Source organism: Salvia splendens, chromosome 15 (assembly GCF_004379255.2).
Source record: "Salvia splendens isolate huo1 chromosome 15, SspV2, whole genome shotgun sequence".
Lineage (NCBI taxonomy): Eukaryota > Viridiplantae > Streptophyta > Magnoliopsida > Lamiales > Lamiaceae > Salvia > Salvia splendens.
The window spans coordinates 15,308,254-15,333,414 of NC_056046.1; the positions used below are offsets into that span (position 1 = coordinate 15,308,254).

At 33.2% G+C, this 25,161-nt stretch overlaps 1 protein-coding gene, 1 non-coding gene and 1 pseudogene across 2 annotated transcripts; 1 reads left to right on the top strand and 2 right to left on the bottom strand.

The window, feature by feature from the left end:
- The first annotated feature begins 1,014 nt into the window (after positions 1-1,014).
- Positions 1,015-6,519, top strand: LOC121766589 (annotated as a pseudogene).
- Positions 6,520-8,057: 1,538 nt separating this feature from the next.
- On the bottom strand, positions 8,058-9,853 carry LOC121768805 (6-phosphogluconate dehydrogenase, decarboxylating 3, chloroplastic-like). The gene has a single exon (XM_042165361.1). The coding sequence runs from the start codon at positions 9,700-9,702 to the stop codon at positions 8,236-8,238; it is 1,467 nt and encodes a 488-aa protein (XP_042021295.1). The 5' UTR covers positions 9,703-9,853; the 3' UTR covers positions 8,058-8,235.
- A 5,030-nt stretch (positions 9,854-14,883) lies between these two features.
- TRNAM-CAU lies at positions 14,884-14,955 on the bottom strand. Its single transcript has one exon. It is a non-coding gene; the product is annotated as a tRNA-Met (tRNA).
- Positions 14,956-25,161: the final 10,206 nt, after the last annotated feature.

Below are 25,161 nucleotides of genomic sequence, written 5' to 3' on the forward strand. Positions count from 1 at the left end.
TTTAGGTCCAGTATAAATGAGATATACATATTTTTAGTCTCTCTTTAAAAAACATAAATAAAAACTTAAACAAAGCCCAGCCCAACCCGGCCCAATTGCCAAGTGGGTCTAGGCTGGACTGGGCCGGGCCTAGCAAAATTAATAAAATTCCAGCCCAGGCTATCTTAGACATGGGCCCGGACAGGGCTGGGCCTCAATATAGGCGGGCCTCGGCAGACTTGGCCTGGCCCGGCCCGGCCCAACCCAACCCAACCCAACTCACTTGACAACTCTACGAAGATGGATGCTCAAAATTGAGTCTTTTGCAGTCTTTACAATGTTCAAAAGTTGTAATGGAAAAATCCTAACATGGGTTTTATACTAGTAGTCCAAAATAAGCAAAATAAAACAAGTCTTGGTAAAAAAATCATGTCCCGAGCAAATCGCCCGATCGGGCAATACCAAGTTCTCGGGTCGCCCGAGTCGGGCAAACAGTCTAGACGGATAACGCGGCAAAACACCTGATCGGCGTTGGCTGATTTCACGATCGCCCCAGTCGGACAAACTCTTTGGACTGTTGAGACGTCCGAAACGCCCGATTAGGCGTTGGCTGATTTCCAAATCACGTGATTTGGGCAAACTTTCTAGACTGTTGAGGCGAGACGCCTGATCGGGCATTAGCTGATTTCTTGATTGTTCGAATCGGGCAAGCCTTCTGCCATCCACTTTTGTTGTGCCTCCAAGTGGCTTTAAGCACAAGGTATCCACAACTATGAGCTTCTTCTTCGATGTTGATCCGACGGATGAGTGTGCTTAAGGCTTCTTGCATTTTCTTGGTCATAGAGCTCGTTCGTGGCGAATGTAGATCCTTGATCGGTTTTGCCACATGGTGTGTTATCGGTTTATGACTTAAAATTTGTTTAGTTACACTATGGCGAGTCATTATATTATATCTTACCACTTCGATTGGGTAGAAAATTGACCACAAGGTTAAAATTGATGACATTTTTAATCATCTTATAAATTCGGCAAAAATTTAAAATGCTAGTTTGTCTGGCAAGGTATTCAATCAACCCCTTTTCATATCAACAAGACACGATTTAATTTTACAAAATCGGAAGAAATAGTTTGCTCTGCACTCCAAATCAGCTGAAAACCTCAATAAATTCAAGAACAAACACCCAGTATTCCCCTTCAAAATTTCAACCAAAATTTAGTTCATCCCCCCTGTGCACATAAGTCACATATTTCTTCGATTGATTTTCGGGTTAGAAAGTTGCATTTTTTTCCCTGTCCGAAGCAGCTATTTTAATGGCCGCGGCCGCCGGTTCGCCTGAATCCCCGCCTACCGACTACGGGTTCGCCTTTGACGACGCCAATTTCTCGGATAGGGTTATGCGCATCGAGATCTTACCCGATTTACCGCGATCCAAACCCGACCCGGATGGTAACGACGGTGATTGGGCGCGCAGCCGGAAGCGTCGCCGCGATGACCCCCTGTCTAATTCAAATGGTGCGGAGATACTCTTTTTTTATGCCTAATTTTGTGAACCTGTGTTTATTGAGCTCAATGTTTGTGAATTTGTTGTTTACTTGGTTCCCCTTTTTTTTGTAACTGAGATTATTCTCTGTTTTATTTTCCATTTTCCATAGTTTTGTGGGTTTTAGGCTTTTAGGATGTTTTTTCTGGAATTGTTTTTCTTGTATTGCTTATCACTTTGAAGGGGGATTTACTGTTGCTCTGTATATTATTTATCCAGTACATGAAGAGGGCATTTAATTTTGAGTTAATCAGGATTAGGGTTTATGGATTAGCTTCAACGTGAGTATGTCATGTGGTCTAAGTAGTTGTATTTGAAGTTCACATGCTTATTGTATTATCCCTCGACTTTAAGTTTTGATGTGTTGATAATTGTTTGAAAGTAGATGGTGTGAAAGAAGAAACTTTTTTTTGGTATGATCAATGTGGTGTGGTTTTAGGGTTTCCTTTTTCTAAGCATTGACATTTTGAATGTCTTAATTGTGTTGATGAGTAATGATCATGTGAATCTTCATTACCATCTGAGCGCTCTACCAATATTAGGTTGTTTTGAATGAGAATCTGAGATATTAGTGGAACGATATTTTGATTACTTTAGGCATGAAGATGTACTTTCGTATACTTCCTTTTTGTGGACTGGTTCTCCTAGAGAGTAGAGAGACAAGAAGTCATCTTATAAAAGCTTGTGACTTTGCACATGCATTGTGAATATGTCTGCCCACTAAAGTCTAAATTTTGTTATTTGTGTTTGGAATGTATAGACCTGGCAGAACAAAGTGAAGTACAGTTCTTGAATAGCAATACACCTGATTTGGGAGATGGTGTTACTTATGAAAATCAAGAGGAAGCTGTTGCAAGGATCGAAGAGTTACCTGTGATTGAAGAAATGACTCTGAACCAACCCAATGGGACTGATTCCTGTCGCCTTGCAGGTGCTTATGCGATCTAACTTGCTTTTTAGAAATTTGTTTCCTAATTATCTCAAATCTCGACCCGAGTTTTTTCATCTAGAGCAGTAGCACAAGATTTGCATGCTTGCCATACCTTAATTACTCAACTGGACTTGGTTTGTTACATAGTTTTTTGGGATTTGATTGTTGGAAAGTATATTTTTGTGTATGTAAAAAAGTTCAATTTCATAATCTCACAGGTCCTCAAGTTACTAAGGACAGTGAGCCATCATCTAGCACGGAATATTTGCCAGTTCAAGTTAGGACTGTACACATCAGCTCTCCTATTTTGGCTGCACGGAGTCCCTTCTTTTATAAGGTAAGTTTTTTTAAATAGGGTTCTTTTGTTACTTTTCCCAGCTCTTTATTGATTTCTCTCTCTTAATGTTCTATGTTGTGTTGTCAAGTTGTTTTCAAATGGAATGAGAGAGTCGGAGCAGCGACATGTAACTTTACGAATTCAAGTCTCAGGTAAGCAATAGCTGCACACCTGTGTTGAATCAATTTGTGAATCAATCAGTTTTCTGTAGAAAATGGCTGATATTCTCTGTTGCAATTTAGTCTAACTAGTATCACACCCGTGCGATGCACGACTAAGATATTTCTGAAACATTGCCTTTTTTTTATTAATGAAATTGATCAGTGATTATTTATTAATTCATTCTCAATTAATATAATTATTGAATTTTAACTGATTCATAATTAAATGGATTGATTCGTAATTGATTAGAAACAATATGAAAATTGTATAGAAAATATAAGTAATAGTAACAAAGAATTATACAACTAAAACATAGTACTAATAAACTTGAAATAATTCATACAACAAATTCTAAAAACTTTGGAGAACTCTCAGTCATAACAAAAGGATGAGGAGCATGTGAAACTACTATCATTCAAATTCGGCAATTGAAAAGATTGATCCATTCACGTAACCTATAAAATTCGAATCTAATTTATAATTACAACATTTTAATGATCAATTAACATATCATAAAAATTGAAAAATACTTTAGAATCAATAAAAACTAAACACATCTTCAATACTAATATCTATATAAAAAAAATCCTAAAATGTAAATAAGAAAAATTTAATATAAGACCAATTCTACTTATATTATTTATATTTTAGTATATATTCAATAACTCAATAGTAACAAATTTATAAAATTGATATGCAATAAACAATCAATTAAAATATAATTAATTGACTAACGATTGTGATAATACTAAAATAACAAAATTTCATAAAAACAACATAGAGAGAAAAAAAAACTCTAAATCCATAGTGCTTCCAAATCCAAAAAAAATAATAGGTATTTTGCCTTATATCAAGAAACAGATATAAAAGGTTCCAACAAATTACAAAACTTCCCAAAAAAGATACTCCAAATATTTGTAGAATTCCCAAAACAATCATTGACTTTTATAGTTTGTACATGTCATAATAATGCACAACATAATACATAATGAAAAGGTGGATACAAAGTAAAGATGAAAGGATTAGAAATTTAGGATTCATACAGCCATTGCATCTTGACTTCTAAGTTCTATGTCTCTAGAAATTCTAGATGCTCACCAACACTTCGAAATCCAAAGATGGATCCAACCTCCTCAACAACACCGTTATCCTCCATCCATGATGGCAATTTTCGCCTTCTACCCAGACATCCCCCGATCACCATACGTCAGATCTTCATTTCTTTCACCTCCATCATCAGTTCATCACCATGCCTGCTAGCTTTAGGCACATTCTTCAATAGCTATCCCTTCAAACTCCTACTTGAATCACATTTCGCAAGTCACAACTGTAGGCTCTCCAATCTCCCCCCAACTCAACACCAAACCAACACAAGCTAAATTTATAGAAGATGGGTAGCTTTTTGCATTCTTCTCGTAATAGAAACGACACACATGTCTCATTAATTACAATCTTACAATTAAACCCCTTAATTATTTGCATAACCTTAAGCATTAAAACTATTAAATTGTGTAATGCATTCAAACTTCTAGTAACATATTGGAGGCCAATATTTCTAACCGACAAACATTTAATATTGCTTTTACCTTACATTGCCTCTTCTTGTTATAAAATCAATATTTTAGTCAATGTAACTGTTCGATTATGGAGGATTACATTGATAGTACATATGAAACTTCCATATAAGATTTTAATTTGTATCTAAATTTATTAGTATAGATTTTAAGTAATTACAATGGTACCCAAAACTTATAAATATTCAAAATTATACCCAAAACTCGCATTTTATATTAGTATAGATAGATTTCATCTCTCAACCCCTATATTTGGGCTACTGCGATTTCAAGGAAAATATTTAATAGCATTGTCTATACAAATATATTATGGATATCTGCATGTTAACACACATGGCAAAGCCCTATCCTCCCCCCCCCCCTCTCGTGTATATGTGTATGCTTGTGTGTCCCTATCTTACTAATAATTTTATTGAGATTGTTTGGTTGCTGCTTTGGTGAGCAGAGGAAGCTGCCCTCATGGATTTGCTAAGCTTCATGTATAGCAATACGTTACAAAGAACTACTCCAACTGCCTTATTGGATGTATTGATGGCTGCTGATAAATACAAGGTTGCATCGTGTATGAGATACTGCAGCCGATTACTACGCAGCTTGCCAATGACTTGTCAATCAGCCCTACTTTACTTGGATCTTCCTTCAACTGTTTTAATGGCTGATACAGTTCAGCAACTAACAGATGCTGCCAAACAGTTTCTTGCTGCCCGCTTCAAAGACTTAATCAAGTAAGCAATATATCCAAAATTATACTATCTCACTGTCAGATGAAGAATATACTTCAGCAATTGATAGTAAACTGCTATAATTGATTGCTCCATTTTTCCCATTTCATTTTGAATCAATTGAAGAACAAATTATTATACATATTACCTTCTCAGTTATATATATGTTGTTTAATGTCAGACAAAAGTCCATTGTATCTTTAAATTTGTTATGTTCACTTTGTCATCATGTTTCCCTGCTTCAGTGATGTGATTTCTGTTCTTGTTTTAGGTATCAGGAAGAGGTTATAAGCCTGCCTTTAGCTGGATTTGAGGCAGTTCTATCTAGTGATGATTTGCAGGTGCCCTCAGAGGATGCAATTTATGATATTGTGTTGAAGTGGGCCCGAGTACATTACTCAAAGCTGGAGGAACGACAAGAGGTCCTGAGCAACCGTCTAATACGTTTGGTTCGTTTTTCATGCATGACTAGCAGAAAGCTAAAGAAAGTCCTAACATGTGGTGACATCAACCCCATATTGGCTTCCAAAGTCGTTCTCGAGGCTCTCTTTTTCAAGGCCGAAACTCCTCATCGGCAGCGCTCTCTTGTTGCAGAGGATGCCAATGCTTCATACCATCAACTTGTGGAGAGGTCATATAAATACCGGCCAGTAAAGGTGGTTGAATTCGAATCACCTAGAAAGCAGTGCATTGTCTACCTGGATCTCAATCGAAATGAATGTGCGCAGCTCTTTCCCTCTGGCCGGATCCACTCACAGGCTTTTCACTTGGGTGGGCAAGGGTTTTCTTGTCAGGGCATTGCAACATGGATCAGAATAGCTCTTTCCACTGCTTTGGGCTGTTTCTGGGTATGCAAGAGAAGGGTTCAGTTTCCATCACCGTAGACTATGAGTTTGCAGCAAGAATGAAGCCGTCTGAGGATTTTGAGAGCAAGTACAAAGGGAAGTACGTGTTCTTGGGAGGGAAGGCCGTGGGCTACCGCAACCTATTCACGACGCCGTGGACTGCGTTCGTGGCCGACGACAGCCCTTACTTCATCAATGGCATTCTGCATCTTAGGGCGGAGCTCACAATCAATAAATAACATTTGCAAGGTTTGGTGTAACATTTTGCTAATGAAATTCAGCCATGTGTATTTGCGATGGTTGCTGCTTAGTACAACTGCTGTTGTTGTAGGCCTATGATGTACATATTCATCGGTGTCTCAGAAATTCTGTTTTATGTGCAGCAGTTTGCTTGAGAATTAATCAAAGCTCTCAACTTTACCCTACTACTCCACTAAATTTCTTTTCTTTAGAACAAACAGCTAATTTGCCAATTCACACTATTGTTTGTTTGCTGCAGTTTTAGTCATCCATTATTTTGCACAAGAATTTGTGTGACATGGCCTCCCACGGGCCATGATTTGCAAGAACGACGACTCACGCTGCAGCCTCTCAACCGTAACCCAATGCCATTCCTTCTTCAAGTTCAAGATTTTTGGAATACTTGTTTAAGATGAATGGGGAAATCTTGTTGGTTTTCTTGATTCACCGGGATTAGGAAGTTATTGCAGTTATGAATCATGCTGAAGTTTTTGTGACTCAGATTGGGTCTAAGGTTTGGAGAGGCTACGAGAGGTGGCATTGATCTTGAAGGAGACTTGTGTTTGAGTGGGTTTGGAAAATTTTGGTTAATATGAAAACTTGTTACATTTCACCTCTTTCATTAAACTACAAGTTTCATTTTATAGATCTTAATTACAAGATGAATGTCTATATATACAAATGGGTGAAAGCACTAACAGTTCAATGCATTCATCTATTCTGCTAAAAGAAAGGAAAAAATCAATACATCCTGATCAATTTTAGGGTGTAGAAAATGAGGCTTAGATCAACTTCAAAGTGCAGTAAAAAAAGTAACAGCAGCATGCGCTAACACCTCACTTCTATCATCACAAACCTCTACTTGGGAAATCATCCATCATTTACTTAAGGTTAATTTCGTCACCATCAAAATAATATAGTAGTATGTCTAAAGCCATCAAACAAATTCTGACAAACCGAACTCTCTCATGAGACAAGAAGAAAAGCAATCTCTGTTTCATCTTGTTTTTGCACTTGATCCACTGCTTAGCTGATTCTCTGGACACCATTCTTTATGACCATACTATTGGAGTCATGGTCAGCAGAGACAGCACTCGGACGAGCTCTACGACACTAGGCTCCCCAAATATCTAGCTGGGATGAAGGTTTCTGTGGTAGGACTCAGAGGCAGAACTATGAAGAAAGGGGGGCAATTTTAGCAGCTTCCCCATCCCACCAAGACACTTACTGTGCCATATGTGAAGAGAATCCTTGTTGTTTCTGGGCAACTACTCTTATTCATCCTACAGCTTATCAGGTAACACACTCTTGAATTCACCTAATGGAGTATATGTTACAGCAAAAAGGCCATTTCTCCATAGTTACTCCAATCAAGGGATCACTCTATCAAATATGCCCTCTCCCCTTCTAATCTATGAACGTTTTGACATACTTCACCACACTGTGCCCAAGTATGAAAAATGCATGTTTTGAATTGGGATTTTTAAAAACATAGAAGACTGATTATTTACACTGCACATATGAATCAACTATCCTATACAAATATCTTTAACAGAAGCAGAAGATACAACCTCATATCTGATGGTCAATCTCAATTACCAGAATCACAGTAACATGTAAATAGTTGTTAAAAGATTTGCCATGAAACAGTTAAAACAACAGATCCTAATGGTAAAACCACATAAAACAGGTCATGGAAGAACTAAACAAATCAATGCAATCAATATGATCACTTCAAATAAGGCATTCTTCTCTTATTAACTGCATATGCAACAAACAATGCAAAGCTACAAAATATTTTTGTCAACAACAAATTCTCATCAGGGGATACAACTTCAATTCAAGCTTAATGCCTCAAGAAAACCATAGGAATAACAACCAAACCTCAAACAAGGTCTTCTCCACTAGACTCTGGCTTTACGAGCAAGCTTGGACCACTCAGTGTGATATGCTCCCGGGCGATCAACCCTCTCATAGGTATGCGCCCCAAAGTAGTCTCTCTGTGCCTGCACAAGGTTAGAAGGGAGCCTCCCGCGCCTATAGGTATCAAAATACTGCAAACTAGCTGACATTCCAGGAACACTAACGCCCTTCTGAATCGCCAACCCCACAACTCGCCTCCAAGCCGCTTGCCTCTGCACCATCTCCCTAGCAAATTCAGGGTCTACCAGCAAATTAGCCAGCCCCGTATTTCTCTGATAAGCCTGCTTGATCCTGTCCAAGAACACAGCCCTAATGATGCACCCGCCTTTCCAAATCCGTGCTAGCTCCCCCAAATTTAACCCCCACCCTTTCTCCAAACTCTTGGCACTCAACAGATTCATCCCTTGCGCGTAACTGCAAATCTTGGATGCATACAGAGCCTGCCTAACATCATCAACCAACTTCTTCTTATCCACGCCCCCCACATTGTTGATCTCCTCTGTCAACCCTTCCTTTCTGAAAATCTCGGAGGCAGCCTCTCTCTCATCCTTCAACCCGCTCATATACCTGCTGTCCAATGAAGCAGCAATAGTGGGAGCTGCCATGGATAGCTCGGCTGCCTGCTGCACGGTCCACTTTCCAGTTCCTTTCATCCCCGTCTTGTCAAGAATCTTATCCACCAAATGCCCCTTCCCGGATTCATGATCCTCCACCTTAAAGATGTCGGATGTGATCTCAATCAAGAAGCTCTCCAGCTCACCGCGATTCCACTCCCCAAAAATCTCGGCGAGCTCATCATTTCCTAATCCCCCAACATTCTTCAAAACATCATAGGCCTCGGAAATGAGTTGCATATCGCCATACTCGATCCCATTATGGACCATCTTCACGAAATTGCCGGAACCCCCTTCACCGATGTAGGTGACGCAGGGGCCATCGTCGACCTGAGCCGCGACCTTGTCTAAAATATTGTGAATATTCAAGTAAGCACGGTGAGAGCCACCAGGCATCAGAGAGGGCCCATATCTGGCGCCGTCCTCGCCACCGGAGACGCCCATGCCGAAGTAGAGCAGGCCATTGGCAGATACATCGACCATGCGGCGCTCGGTGTTCTCGTACCACTCGTTTCCGCCATCGATGATGGTATCGCCAGGCTCCATGTAGGCAGAGAGGGCGGCGATTGTCTGATCGACCGGCGCACCCGCCTTGACGAGGATGATAACAGAGCGCGGCTTCTGGAGGGAGAGGACGAAATCCTTGGGGTTGTAGTGGCCGGTGAGCGGCAATTGGCCCTCGCGGTGGGCGCGATCTAGGGTTTCGTCGACTTTGGATGTAGTGCGATTGTAAACAGAGATGGGAAACCCTTTCTCGGCAATGTTTAGGGCGAAGTTCTGCCCCATGACTGCCAAACCAGCGAGACCGATTTGCGATAGCGTGGCTGACTCCATTTCTCGGAATTTGGTGGCGCCGCCGGCGAAATCAGAGAGAATCTAGATATTGGTGGAAAGTCAGATGAGAGCCGCCGGAGTGACGGGTTAAATGACGCAAATGGCCTCGGGGATTTGAATATGGCGGGGCGGACCCGTCGAGGGAGTGAAAGGTTGCCTTTTTGCGATGCGATTATATCTATGCGAACGGCGTCGTTCCCTTGTTTTCGTGAATGGTGGGACCTGAACCAATTTGCCTTTTTTTACATTTAATTGTGAAATACTGACTGCCACTTTGTTTCTTATACGTATTAAATGATTTTTCTAAATCTTTATTATAAATTTTATTGTTAGAAATCAGTATTAATTTTAAATCAAAGTATATGTATGTCGAGGGTTGGCATTGTGGGGTAAGCCGGCCGGACGGACCGGACCCAGGGACGGATCCACCTTAATATAAGGTGGGGCAAATGCCCCTCCTCAAATATTTTTACTATATGCTATTTTGTCAATTTTGTAATTTTTTTTTTAAATTTCTTTATATTTGCCCCTTCTCAAATTTTCAAATTTCCAATACATATAATTTTGCCCCCGTTCATTTATATTCCTGGATCCGTCCCTTCCGGACCTACTACTATTCAACTGCAAGGTCCTTCAAAATTAATTTCATTTATGCATATTTGAACCCTATGATAAGATGAGCTATATAACAACTAATTGTTCTCTCATATTTATCATATTTATATTAAAATTTATGTCGTCTAATACCAAAATTATTGATGGTAAAAGAGTATTTCTATCACTAAAAGAGGACTACTTCCATTTTACAATAGTGTGATAGGATGTGGTTAACACTTAACACTTCTATAACCAAAACTCGCTTATTTTTGTTATTTGCGAAGTACAAATATTTTGAATGGAGAGATAACTTAATAAATGGCGTAAGTGAGGTTTCGTATAAGGGCATCTCCAATCATACTACATATCCCATTTTTGCAGTTAAAATAGGCTCCAGCCATACTCCAAAACCTATCCCAAATTGTACTTTTTTGCATTTTTGAACAGGAATACCCCATCTTTGGTGTAAAATTGTAGCAAACGCAAATTGCTTTTTGAATTTCAGAAAATTACAATTAAATCCATCTTGTTTTGTGTATTTTCGGATTGAGCAAGAAGATGTGTACCTGATTTATGAAAAACTTGTTGTCTGCAAAAGTGGAGGAAGAAGATAGAGAAGCAGAATGGGGGAGAAGACCGAATGCAAGAAATGAACGGCGATTTAGTTTATAATTTCTTTTAATAGTTTAATTTATATTTAAATTAGTCAAATATTGTGCTTTAGATTATTTAATTAAATTTGGAAAATTATTTACTGAGTGTGGTGGGTTAATGTGTAATTAAAATTAATATATAGGCAAAATTAAAAAAGTAAAAAAAGTAAGTGAGGAATATTCTTTTGGGTTTTGAGTTTGGTGTAAATGGTTGAAGTAGAATTACTGTTTGATAAGACAGAACTGGAAAAATGTGTTTGAGTTTGGTGTAAATAGTTGGAGATGGCCTAATTGCCTAATTTGAACTTAGCCCAGCCTATTAACAGACTAATATTAATATTGGTTTGATGCCTAAATTATAGTTCCGTGCATTTGTCCTTATAAAAATGTATATTAATGAAACATTGATCTCATCGCATACAAGAATTAAGTTTAATTTCCATTAAAAAAGGTATTCATAAAATAGTGTAAGATTTTACATGTATATAATTAACAATTTCAGTACAAAGAAAAAAATTGCTTTTATATAATAAGCAAAATTTGATATTTTAAACTCCATTACGTAATAATTACTGTTGATTTAATCCTATTTAAAATGACATGTTTTTTATTAGATGGAGTAGTAAATAAGTGTATGTATTTCTATTTTTAATAAGCAACGTTTTTTCTCCAGTAATATATTGTTTTCTATATAAAATAAAGTATTTAACTTGTTTTTGTCTTTATTTAAGACAGTCAACCATCTTTATTTGTAACGTTAACAGACTTGCCAATATCTCTTCAAATTCTCCCTTATCCAAGATATGTGTCATTTATTATGAGTCAGGAGCCAGTATCAATTAATTCAATTAATTTTGGCTGGAAATAAAATTCCTAATTGCTTTAGTCGCAGTATTTCGATTCTATTTTTGGAGAGCGGGAGTACTATATTAATATATGTTACTTACCGTCTCTATTAAATAGTCACACTAATTAGAGCGGAGTATTATTTTAGGATGTTTTACTTTTAGATCGTTTTGATATTTTAATTAAGGGTAGTGATTTAGAGACATAATGTCTCCATGCCATAATACCCTTATGGCATTTTGACATAGATATATTTTTTATTATGACTACTTTACCCAATATCATGTTAAATGGATACAAATCTAATTAAGGAATATTAAATCAAATTAAATATCTTTATCTAAATGCATATTTATTGATTTGATTAGAGATAAACTACAATCATGCTCGAAACTTTTTATATGTTTACACGTCATTTTTTCATGTTAATTTTATACTATTTTATTTATTTAAAAATCATGAATTTAGATTATAAATTAGTTACTATAGTAGTAATTAACAAAATACATACTAAATTATTATTTAATAATAAAATAATTTGATAGCTTCATCTATTATTATTTTTTCAAATAAATTTTTATATAATCAGTTGATAATTTAATTATGAGTTATTTTCTTTTTTATGTTATACTTTCATAGCCGGTTTTATTATTTTTTTGTTAAATTTCTTATTCAAATTTGAATTGTATGATTAAATAATAGTAGTAGTTATTATGATGAATCATTTATTTGAGTTATCTTTTGTATTTTTGTATTAATTTTCTTAACTTTTATCACATGTAATATTTGTTTTTTACTCTATAAAATTATGCTTAGAAAGTTAACTTTATAACGTTTCAAAAATAAAAAATTATTGTATTTTTTAATACGAAAATAATTGGATGAATCAACTTTTGTCATTTTAGATTATTTAATATATCGTACATCAACTAATTATATTAAGAATTAAGAAAATGAAGAATCATAAGCTCCATTAATAATATATTTTTGTAGTTAGTAATTTTAAACTAAAATTTATAAAACTAATTTGTAAAGAAATCCAATATTTTTATTTGGTAGTAAAATTGTACTACTCTATATTTTAAATTTTTCTTTAAATAAATGCAATAAAAGGGGAATAGATAAAAAAATATTATCCAGTCATATTTTAAAATCGTATATATGATTCACGTGTTTATTAAATGCATGCATAATATATGCATAATCTACATTTATATCCTTAAATAGGTTATAGGTGTAATAAATAAACAAATTAATATAGGGGTAGTAAAGTAAACACATAAAATAAAATTTTAATTAAAAATACCACATAATATATAATTACCATTTTAACCTCATTATGTCTTAGACATTATGTCTCCAAAACATTATTCTTTAATTAATTGGCGCTTCATACTGCTAAAGGTAGTAGCTTACTTTAGGATTTCGAGTCTGTTGTAGTTTGTCATTTTACAGCTAATTCTTATCGTATTTTGTTTGTAACTTTCTTAGACGAATTCATGTTTAGGAACTTCGGTGATAAGTTTAAGCAGTTGGTTGTTTCATGAAAGATTAAGTATTTTTTTATATTTATTACTTTCTCTGTTCAGACGCTGTCCATATTTTATACCAAAAAAATACTCCATTAACCACTAATCAACAAGTTATATAGCAGTGTGTAAGTTGGTCAAGCAGTAGAGAGGTTAATAATGACTGAGCCCAAGGGTCTCGGGCATGGGCTGGCCACCCAAATAGAGGTGACTAGGGGCTAAAGCCATTAATGAATTTATTTTTTAAACAATTTTCTATTCATTTTTTGTGAAATTTATTGATATTTAATGTAAATTATTGTATAACAGCCCTTACAAATGATGAAAATTGTCCAAAAATATACATTGAAATAAAAGTTAGAAATCTCAGCCCCTATTGATATATATTTCTGCGTCCGCCCCTGGTCTCGGGTTCGAGTCTTTCGTGGCACGGCCTTTAAATTTATGTTCATTTAACCATATAAAAAATGTCATGTGGCATTACTAACAATCTTTGAAACTCCACAAATCAATGATAAATGAAATCTAGAATCAAAATCATACATTCTTCGAAAATTCAAATCGCCCAAACCCGAACTAGGCTACTAGCAAAGAATTTTACAATCAAACTCTAATAAAAACGCAAAAAAAAAAAAAAAAATCATCCACCCAGAATAAAATATCCTAGTATTTTGTTGACACTTCCTATTTTGTTGGCACGTTAATGTGTGGGGAAAAGTGAATGAAAGTAATTTTAATTATAAGTAGAGCATAAGTCTAATTTTATATTATACATAGTATTAGTTTTAGAATATAAATATGAGTGAAATGAATTAATAAATTATGATAAGTTCACTTTTATATAGTTTTATAATATAATGTGAGTGAAAAAGAAGTGGAAAAGTCTCACTTTTATAATTAGTGTTATACTATCTCATTGCATACGAATTCGTACTATTTTTATTTTTAGATCGTCCATAAATTGTAGTAAGTTTTTCTTTAACATAACTTTTTTTATCTACCATTTTCTAACTTTATTAATTTATATTTAAACTTGTGCCGTCTACTATTAAGACTTTTTTTTAGACGGATATAGTAATAAATTGTGAGTTAAATTGATATTGAACTATAAGATCCATTTATGGGGAAAAAAATGCAGGTGAAATCGGACATTTAATTGTGGGCACTCATTTTTAGAATATTTTAGGTTATTTTAATTAGATTATGAAAATTAAGATATTAAAAAATTGTGGGAAAAAAATGCAGGTGAAAAAAATTGGAAATTTAATTCTTGAAATTTCTTTTTCTTGAAAAAATAAGGTATGATAATGTTAGAATTTAGGTTATTTTAATTAGATTATGAAAATTAAGATATTAAAAAGGACGGGGTAAGGTTTCTCCTACCTATCATAGTTAAATATGAAAAAGATAAAATTAAATCAATAGGAAACTTTAAAGAGAATATATTTTCTTGGGAGTTACAATAATTATTAAACGAGCCACAAACAAAAAAAGCCCAACAATTAAAAAAACAGCAAAAGGAAGCCCAACAAATTCGGATATAAATCAGTTGGAATTATCAGAGCCAGGTTTCGATCCTGGGACCTGTGGGTTATGGGCCCACCACGCTTCCGCTGCGCCACTCTGATCTGTTGAATATTTGCAGAAAAATAATATACTTATTCTCTATAAAAATATATGCTGTGTTTAAATTGTAAGTGCGCGTATTATATTCCCGAGTTATAATTTGAACATATTTGGTATTCCTTAACGAGAATGGATTGTGCAAACATCTATGTTTACCTTAATTTAAACAACATGACCATAATGTATATTTTTTTTATTTATCTTTTGTAATGAATCGATATTCCTAATTCATTTCTCTCATATTATACATATATATAGAATCTACAATCCATTAACTTATTTATCCACTTTAATTTACATTTCTTAAAACCCAAATATTATTTTAAAAAATATTTGAGTCAGTTAATTATTTCCGTAAACCTTAAATACTTAAGTACAATGATAAAACAAATAAAATTATGACTAAGCCACCGGTAACAAACTTTTGGGACATGAAGGGAAACATATTTACAAACAATAAATACAAATTATTTCCACAGTCATTAACTGTTTTATGGGAAAAAATGTACATGTAGCCCAAATACAATAAATACGTCCTCTGGAAAAAACTCAAATTACTCAACCCCCAAACTTTTAAATATATAGCTTAACATTATATAAATATTTCAATACCTGCCAGGAGCTCGAAAGGATTGGATTCTCTTCACCTTATTATTAATTTCCTTTATCTTTTAAATGAACAGCCATATGTGACATAATTGGCTTGGATATCATATATCACGTTTGTATACGGTATAAAACGTTCAAGCTAAAAAAGACAAGCCAGCGATTGAGACAAACATTAAAATTAAGCAAGTCGTTCCATCTAAAATTTGTACGCAAATAAGAAAATTAAAATAAACAAACAACACACGTTATGACATTGTCTGTCAATCCTCATCCACCACATAGTAGTGGTATCACCGTAGATATCGGAACTGCATACTGTACATGATCACTTTGTAGGTTGATCATGAATCACATAGTAGTGGTATCACCGTAGATATCGGAACTGCATACTGTATATGATCACTTTGTAGGTTGATCATGAGTAAAATATAATTAAATATGTCTTTATTTATGACCAGTTCAAACTATAACTATTTCACTTGTATATGATCACTTTATAGGTTGATCATGAGTAAAATATAATTAAATATGTCTTTATTTATGACCAGTTCAAACTATAACTATTTCACGTAGTGTTGCCCAAGGTTCCAAAACCGGCGGTTCCGGTTTGGTCGGAGTCGGAACCGGAACCGGACCGTGAGGCTATTTCACGGTTCTGGTTTAGGTTCGAAAACCGCCGGTTCCGGTTCCGGTTCGGAACCGCCAGTTTTCCGGCGGTTTACACGGTTCCGGTTCGAAAACCGGCGGTTTCGCGGTTCGATTTTTTTAAAAATTAGAAATTTGGACTTATACAATAAATTGGAACAAGACAATGGATAATTTAAATTGAAATAAGACGAATAAGGTGAAAATGATATCAATTTTATTGAATTTGAGTTGTAACGGACAACGATACATTACAATTTACAATACATATACAAGTATACAACATACAATAATGTAATATAATTTGAAATTTGGACTTATACAATAAATTGGAACAAGACAATAGATAATTTAAGTTGAAATAAGACGAATAAGATGAAAATGATATCAATTTTATTGAATTTGAGTTGTAACGGACATCGATACACTACAATTTACAATACATATACAAGTATACAACATACAATAATGTAATATAAATTTGAAATTTGGACTTATACAATAAATTGGAACAAGACAATGGATAATTTAAATTGAAATAAGACGAATAAGGTGAAAATGATATCAATTTTATTGAATTTGAGTTGTAACGGACAACGATACATTACAATTTACAATACATATACAAGTATACAACATACAATAATGTAATATAATTTGAAATTTGGACTTATACAATAAATTGGAACAAGACAATGGATAATTTAAGTTGAAATAAGACGAATAAGATGAAAATGATATCAATTTTATTGAATTTGAGTTGTAACGGACAACGATACACTACAATTTACAATAAATATACAAGTATACAACATACAATAATGTAATATAAATTTGAAATTTGGACTTATACAATAAATTGGAACAAGACAATGAATAATTTAAATTGAAATAAGACGAATAAGATGAAAATGATATCAATTTTATTGAATTTGAGTTGTAACGGACAACGATACATTGCAATTTACAATACATATACAAGTATACAACATACAATAATGTAATATAAATTTAAAATTTGGACTTATACAATAAATTGGAACAAGACAATGGATAATTTAAGTTGAAATAAGACGAATAAGGTGAAAATGATATCAATTTTATTGAATTTGAGTTGTAACGGACAACGATACATTACAATTTACAATACATATACAAGTATACAACATATAATAATGTAATATAAATTTAAAATTTGGACTTATACAATAAATTGGAACAAGACAATGGATAATTTAAGTTGAAATAAGACGAATAAGATGAAAATGATATCAATTTTATTGAATTTGAGTTGTAACGGACAACGATACACTACAATTTACAATACATATACAAGTATACAACATACAATAATGTAATATAAATTTGAAATTTGGACTTATACAATAAATTGGAACAAGACAATGGATAATTTAAATTGAAATAAGACGAATAAGGTGAAAATGATATCAATTTTATTGAATTTGAGTTGTAACGGACAACGATACATTACCATTTACAATACATATACAAGTATACAACATACAATAATGTAATATAATTTGAAATTTGGACTTATACAATAAATTGGAACAAGACAATGGATAATTTAAGTTGAAATAAGACGAATAAGATGAAAATGATATCAATTTTATTGAATTTGAGTTGTAACGGACAACGATACACTACAATTTACAATAAATATACAAGTATACAACATACAATAATGTAATATAAATTTGAAATTTGGACTTATACAATAAATTGGAACAAGACAATGGATAATTTAAATTGAAATAAGACGAATAAGATGAAAATGATATCAATTTTATTGAATTTGAGTTGTAACGGACAACGATATATTGCAATTTACAATACATATACAAGTATACAACATACAATAATGTAATATAAATTTGAAATTTGGACTTATACAATAAATTGGAACAAGACAATGGATAATTTAAGTTGAAATAAGACGAATAAGATGAAAATGATATCAATTTTATTGAATTTGAGTTGTAACGGACAACGATACATTACAATTTACAATACATATACAAGTATACAACATACAATAATGTAATATAAATTTAAAATTTGGACTTATACAATAAATTGGAACAAGACAATGGATAATTTAAATTGAAATAAGACGAATAAGATGAAAATGATATCAATTTTATTGAATTTGAGTTGTAACGGACAACGATACATTACAATTTACAATACATATACAAGTATGCAACATTGTATAATAGAAATGTAGAAATATGGAACAATATATATTTTTTTGTTTAAGCAATTGAGAAAGAAAGACAACTTGTAGAACTACGGGAACAAGTATAAGTGTATAACAATGCGTAATAAGAGTAGCACTTGAGTAATTAAATGGAAGCACAATAGCACAAATGATAAATTGGAGACAAAGAGAGAGAATTGAGAGATTGATGAGAGAAACTCTTATTAACACACGAGTGGGGTGAATGTAAACGAGGATAGATTGGGGTATTTATAGATAAAAATGGGGAGAAAATGGAAGAATTCGAATTTGAAATCTGAAAAAAAAAATTGAATTTTCGGAAAAACCGGCGGTTTTTGGCGGAAAACTGCCGGAACCGCCGGTTAACCGCCGGATTTCACGGTTAACTGCCGGTTTCCGGTCCAAAAACCACCGGAACCGGCTGGTTTTCACGCTCGAAAAGCTGCCCTCCCCGATGCCTTGGTTTCCGCGCCCGAACCGGCGGTTTATCCGTTTAACCGGCGGTTCGGTGACGGTTCCGGTTCGAAAAATCTTGAACCTGAACCGGACCGCGACCCGAATTGCGACGGTTCCGGTTCAAGGAAATCGCCACGGTTCCGGTTCAGAACCGGAACCGGTGGGCATCTCTAATTTCACCCTCCTACTATAAATTGATAGACTATAGTACCATATTTGCACCAATTCTAAATTTCGGCCTTAGATGAAAGGCTTCAATTCTAGCTCAGAACTATGCAAAAGGAAATTGAATTCGCATGGAATCTACAAATGAAAACATTTGTGAAATATTTTAAAAGTTGAATATAGTTTGCAGTTTGTATAAATCATCAATTATGAAGATAGACTTAAAAATGGAAGCTGTAGTATAGTAGGGGAATATCAATGTAGAGACGAAGTGTTTGGGCTTTCCCCACATAATGCGACCCAATAATCTTGGGCCGGCCGAGGCTCACTCACATGCAAGCTCAATTACTATTACACCCTTCCACTTCTTTGCATTTGTAAATAATCATTGGAAGTTAATTAAAACTAATACTAATCAAATATTTTTTTGTAAATAATCCTTGTGTGATTAAGTAACTAGTATATTACATAAATGAAAATTGATTAAAATTTACCTTTATTTGTTAAATCAATTTAGCAAATTTTTGAAGTGTCATAAACGATGATTAGTTGCTTAAGAAACGTAATGTTGATGTTTATTCCCAACATATATCTTAGTTAGTGTTTTTAGTCCACTTGATGGCGCATGTATTCACAAAATTTATATTTTGATGTTCTTTACAATATGATTCTCTCACATCACTTCCAATATGGAATTTATAAGACAATTGCAAAAATAAAACTCAATGACTTAAAATTCCGTTTTTCAATTTTATAAAATTTACTAAAACTCATGATTTGACTATTTACCTTATTTAATATTTACCTTATTTAAAAATATCAAATGAAAAGTACTTCCATAAAAATGGAATTCATGATAATAATTTAAAAAGATACTAATAATACGTGAAAGAATAAACATGGGAAAATATTATTTTCCAAGACATCACACCAAAGTGAAAGTTCGAAAAGATGAGACTTTTGTGGCGCCTTGGCACATGGGTGAGGGGTTGGTGTTCAGGATTTCCTTTTTTCCCTATGCAAAGAGCAGACAACTTGAACAATGTCAGAGGCTGGCAAAACTTTGAAAGTAAAAGAAACTAAATGGTTGGAGGCATTTGAGGTGTGCACTTTTGTGGTTTAGCTGTTTTTTTACTTTCTTTCTGGTGTCTGTACTCTTCCGTTGTTGGTGTTTAGTTCTTGGTTGAGTTGGTGGTGTGGCTTTTTGTTGAGGAAGGGCTGGGGGTCGGGTTGTTGCTGGCTTGTAGTATTTGTTTGCTTAGCTTGGGATTTTTTGGGTTAATGGGCAAGTAGGCGGAGGATTTGCATACTCTTGTTGGTGTGAGTCGTGTGACTTTAAGTTGTTGCCTGTTTGTTTGTTTGTTAACAGCTCTTTTGCTCGCTGCACCTTCAGTTTGAGCATTTATTTTGTATAAAAAAAATATAGAAAAACATTATTTGTGACATAAAAATAAGAAGCAATTTTAAAGTATAATTGTCAAAAGGTATATATTTTTGTATTATTCTTATTAGGTTAAAACTATAAAATAAAAGAAAATTAAAAACTTAAAATCCAAAATCCAGAGAGGATAAATTTGCTGCATTTACGTAGTTCAATCTAAATAAAAAGCACTTCTTTAAATAATAAAGTTAAAAGCACTTTATGAAATAATAGGACAAGGTTCGAACTGGAATTAATTGAAAAAAATAGTACTAATAATGTTTGCTTAAAGGATAATGGTCCCGTAAATGAAAAGGATTGGATATGCTCATTAATTCTTCCCTTATGGTTAGTTGATTCTATTTCTAGATTAAAACTCGATTATAGAGAAATTTGTAAGAATGGTGAATTCGCTTTCGAGTTGTTTCTTTGGGTGAAATAATTGATGAAGCATGGTATATAATTAGCTGTTTAAGTCCTTCTAGCACTAATGAAAATTATTGTAGCATGTGCCCCACAGTAAATTATGGTAGTTTTTATAATAATCCAGTACTATGTATAAATAGGGTAGTAATAAAACACAAACTCTATATAATAATAAACTTAAAACTCTTCAATACAGTGTCTGCATTGTGTCAACACATTGTAAAATTTCAAGATTTTGATGTCAACACAGCGTCAAACTGTTGATACTGTGTTGACATTTTTTGTTGTTGTTATCATCTTATCATTTGTTGACATTTTTTAACAGTCCAAATTATAACTTAGAGTATATACAATATTTAGAGTTTTCATTTTATTATATCTTCTATGCAATATGTATATATATTAGATCGATGAATGTAGAGAGGGATTAAATGGTGGGTAAAAAGAGGACGTTAGGTGGTGAAGGGAAGTTCTTGATGTGGAGTGTCTTTCTCGAAGTAGATCATTGTCGGAAGGTATAGTAAAAAGGTTAGAGAGACATTATATGTACTCTTGTTTATTTTGACAGAAACATTATTACCTCTTTCGAATAATTATCGACCAAACACAATAAAATCTTGGTACCATCTTAACTGGTAAATTCATTGTCAATACCTAAACTCAATAGCTTGCAATTATTGGACCCAATTTGTACAATCTCACTTTTTTGCTTTTTTTTGTTCACGCTTATATATACATTTGCTATACTTGTTCATAAATACATGTACTCTGAAATGGATTTCAAATTTTGAGTAACAATAAATGCACCGAAATATACAGCATTCTAAGAGGTTATAAGTTTATGCATGCGTATATAATACAATGATATATTGAAGAGCAAAAAATATGTCTAGTATTCTTTGACTGAGACTTGCATGAGCCATGAGGCATAATTTCGATTGAATATGAACTCTTAAATGTTGATTAAATATTTCCCTTGAGTGTGCAAATGGAGATTAATTCATCAAATCTAAAACTAATAATAAAAATAATAAAAAACACATACATAATCAATTAGAGATAAAGAATACGGAATCTGCATCTCGCCGAAATCTAGCAATAAAATCCTATATCGAGCTGGTTCAAAAAAATTGAAGCAATATATAATTAGTTTTGTATTTGACATATGTTTTTTTTTTAATTTTCCTCTCTTTTTTGTAATGCAATCTTTGTTTCAGTCCAATTAAGCCAATCATACCCCAATGGTTTGTTTTTCTATGCCTTGAGAGAAAAGTTAAAGCATATATGTATATATACCACTCTTTTAACATTTACTCAACTTTGTTTGATTGAAGGTTATTGATACATTCAGATTCGTGAGCACGCATAGAGGAGGTGTATAATCATTTTTTAAAAATAAAAATAAAAAAAGGGACTTAACACTAATTTTTTATCTACACATGTATTTGAGGAATTGTGTTGGAAGGAATTTTAAAAATAAATTATCCTAGTGGAAAATTTACTGTCTATAATGCAATACGCGGAAATCCATTAATAGCATCCACTAATGTTTTTTGCATTATAACATTATTATTTTGCATTATACATATCACATGACTGCATGAGGTTGGAAGTATATTATGACTGTAAGGAGTGGCAAGACACTAGTACTCTCATATATATATATATATATATATATATATATATATATATATATATATATATATATATATATATATATGAGCGTTATTCTCCTATTCATCCCTTAGATCCTTTATTCTTCTTAATATGGGCCGTTAGATCTCATTCATCAACGGTCCAGATGATCTGCATTATTACACTATAATGGTGCATTATTAGTCGGTGTGCATTATTCAACTGAAAATCTGCATTATTACACTATAATGGTGCATTATTAGTCGGTGTGCATTATTCAACTGAAAATCTGCATTATTAAATGACACGTGGCACCAATCTAACCTTCAGATGACAAAATCGTAGGGCTGAGATTAAAAAGAACAAAGAACAAAAGATACAAAAAGGAAATAAATATATCCCTATATATATATATATATCACATTAAAATTTTAAAATACACATATATATTTAAATTTAATCTAATTTTATTATATTGTAAAACACCCCAATCTAATATCAAAATGATAGTCTTTATGAACCAAAAACACCGCAAATGCCCTATTTTATATGGAGTTCTAAATTGAAATTTTTACTCCACATATATTTCCACACAAATGATACTAATATTACTACTATAATTTTAAAAGAATTTTAATTTGATTTTGATAATAAAGCTCAATTCAATTAGTAAGATACTTTAATCTTAAATGAATTGGTAATGGGTTCAATTAATCATGAAAGGAAACTCAATTTCGAATTTAGTGGATGTATCATGATATATTCCGGGCATCAGACGAATTACCAATATAACTTTACTTTTTCAAGTTAATAATTAAATTAACAAGGTTTATTAACAAGGCTTGAAGCCTTGAACTCCGAGTCAAAATCACATAGTAGTAGTTCATAGACACTATTTCATGGTATATTAAATGATTATACCTTTTGTACGGATATTGAAAAGGTGACAGGATGAAGATGGATATGTGGCGAAAAATTATAATCCCACCTTCCACCAAAAATTTTCGCTTATTTCTTTTTCCGTTCGTCCTTAAAAATTTGTCACATTTCAATTTTACCATTTATAGTAGTAGGTTCTACATTCCACTAACTTATTCTCACTCACATTTTATTTTAAAATTAATATATAAAAGTAGGATCCACGTGCCATTAACTTTTTCAACTCACTTTCTATTACTCCCTCCGTCCCATTTTAGGAGTCTCAGTTGAGTTCGGTACAGATTTTAAGAAATGTAAAGGAAAGTTGGTGAAAAAAGATAGTGGAATGTGAGTCATATTTTTTATATTAATTTTATAATAAAATGTGGGTGGAAAAGAGTTAGTAGAATGTGGGGCCTAATACCATTTATGGAATATTCCAACCGAAACTTCTAAAGTGGGACACCAAAAAATGGTTAATCGGGACTCCTAAAGTGGGACGGAGGGAGTACATTTCTTAAAACTCATGCGAGTCAAATGGAGAGAGTACTAATAATAATAATAATAATAATAATAATAATAATAATAATAATAATAATAATAATAATAATAATAATAATAATAATAATAATAATAATAATAATAATAATAATAATAATAATAATAATAATAATAATAATAATAATAATAATAATAATAATAATAATAATAATAATAATAATAATAATAATAATAATAATAATAATAATAATAATAATAATAATAATAATAATAATAATAATAATAATAATAATAATAATAATAATAATAATAATAATATCCAGAGATCCATAGTTATGGATGAGATAGATGGAAGTAGTTGAGAATTGGAGACTGAAAAAATTTAGGCAGGGACACTGACTCAAAACATTATCATTCATATTTTAATTGCATCGAAACCTAGGTTGCCTGCCACGTTCATTCATGTTTAAATTTAGTATTTTACCATCATGGATAAACATTGCCAACTGCAAAAAAAATAAGCCTACTCAAATGAGCAGGCATTTCATTTTCATCTATTTTTTCAGTTTGGTTGAGAGATTTTGTTTGGTTTAATTTTAATTGATTGGTGAACATCATTAAGTTTTTTTCGTTTAAAATACACAAATATTGCAATGTTTTAATTTTTCACACTACTGTGGATTGCACCAAATTAAAGATACCATGAAATGAGAAATTAATTAAAATCAGCGTGTCTAGCTTAAGTAGCCTGAACGAATTGCATATCCCACAATGTAGTTTAATTTTATATTCCATTCGCCCTCAAACATTAGAGCATCCACTAAGCGTCCCGCGCGCGGCTCGCGTTGCAACCCTCGTCCCGTCCCGTAGCCCGTCCCGTAGCCCGCATCCGCGAGACAAGGGATGCGCCGGCCCGTCACGCGCCCGGGCGACGTGGCGCGCCCCCGATGCATGCGTGACGCCTACTCGCTGACCGGCGAGTGGGCGTCGTCACGGATGACGCAATAATTCATTTTTTTTAAAAAATTCGATTTTTTTAAAAAAATCGAATTTTAATAAAAAAAAATTCAAACAGTAATGTTACCGTTAATTTTTTATTTTCTTTTTTTTTTTAATTTTATTTATTTATTTACTCTATAAATAATCCTATTTCGTACTCATTTCACACACAAACGCACATCTATTCCTCTC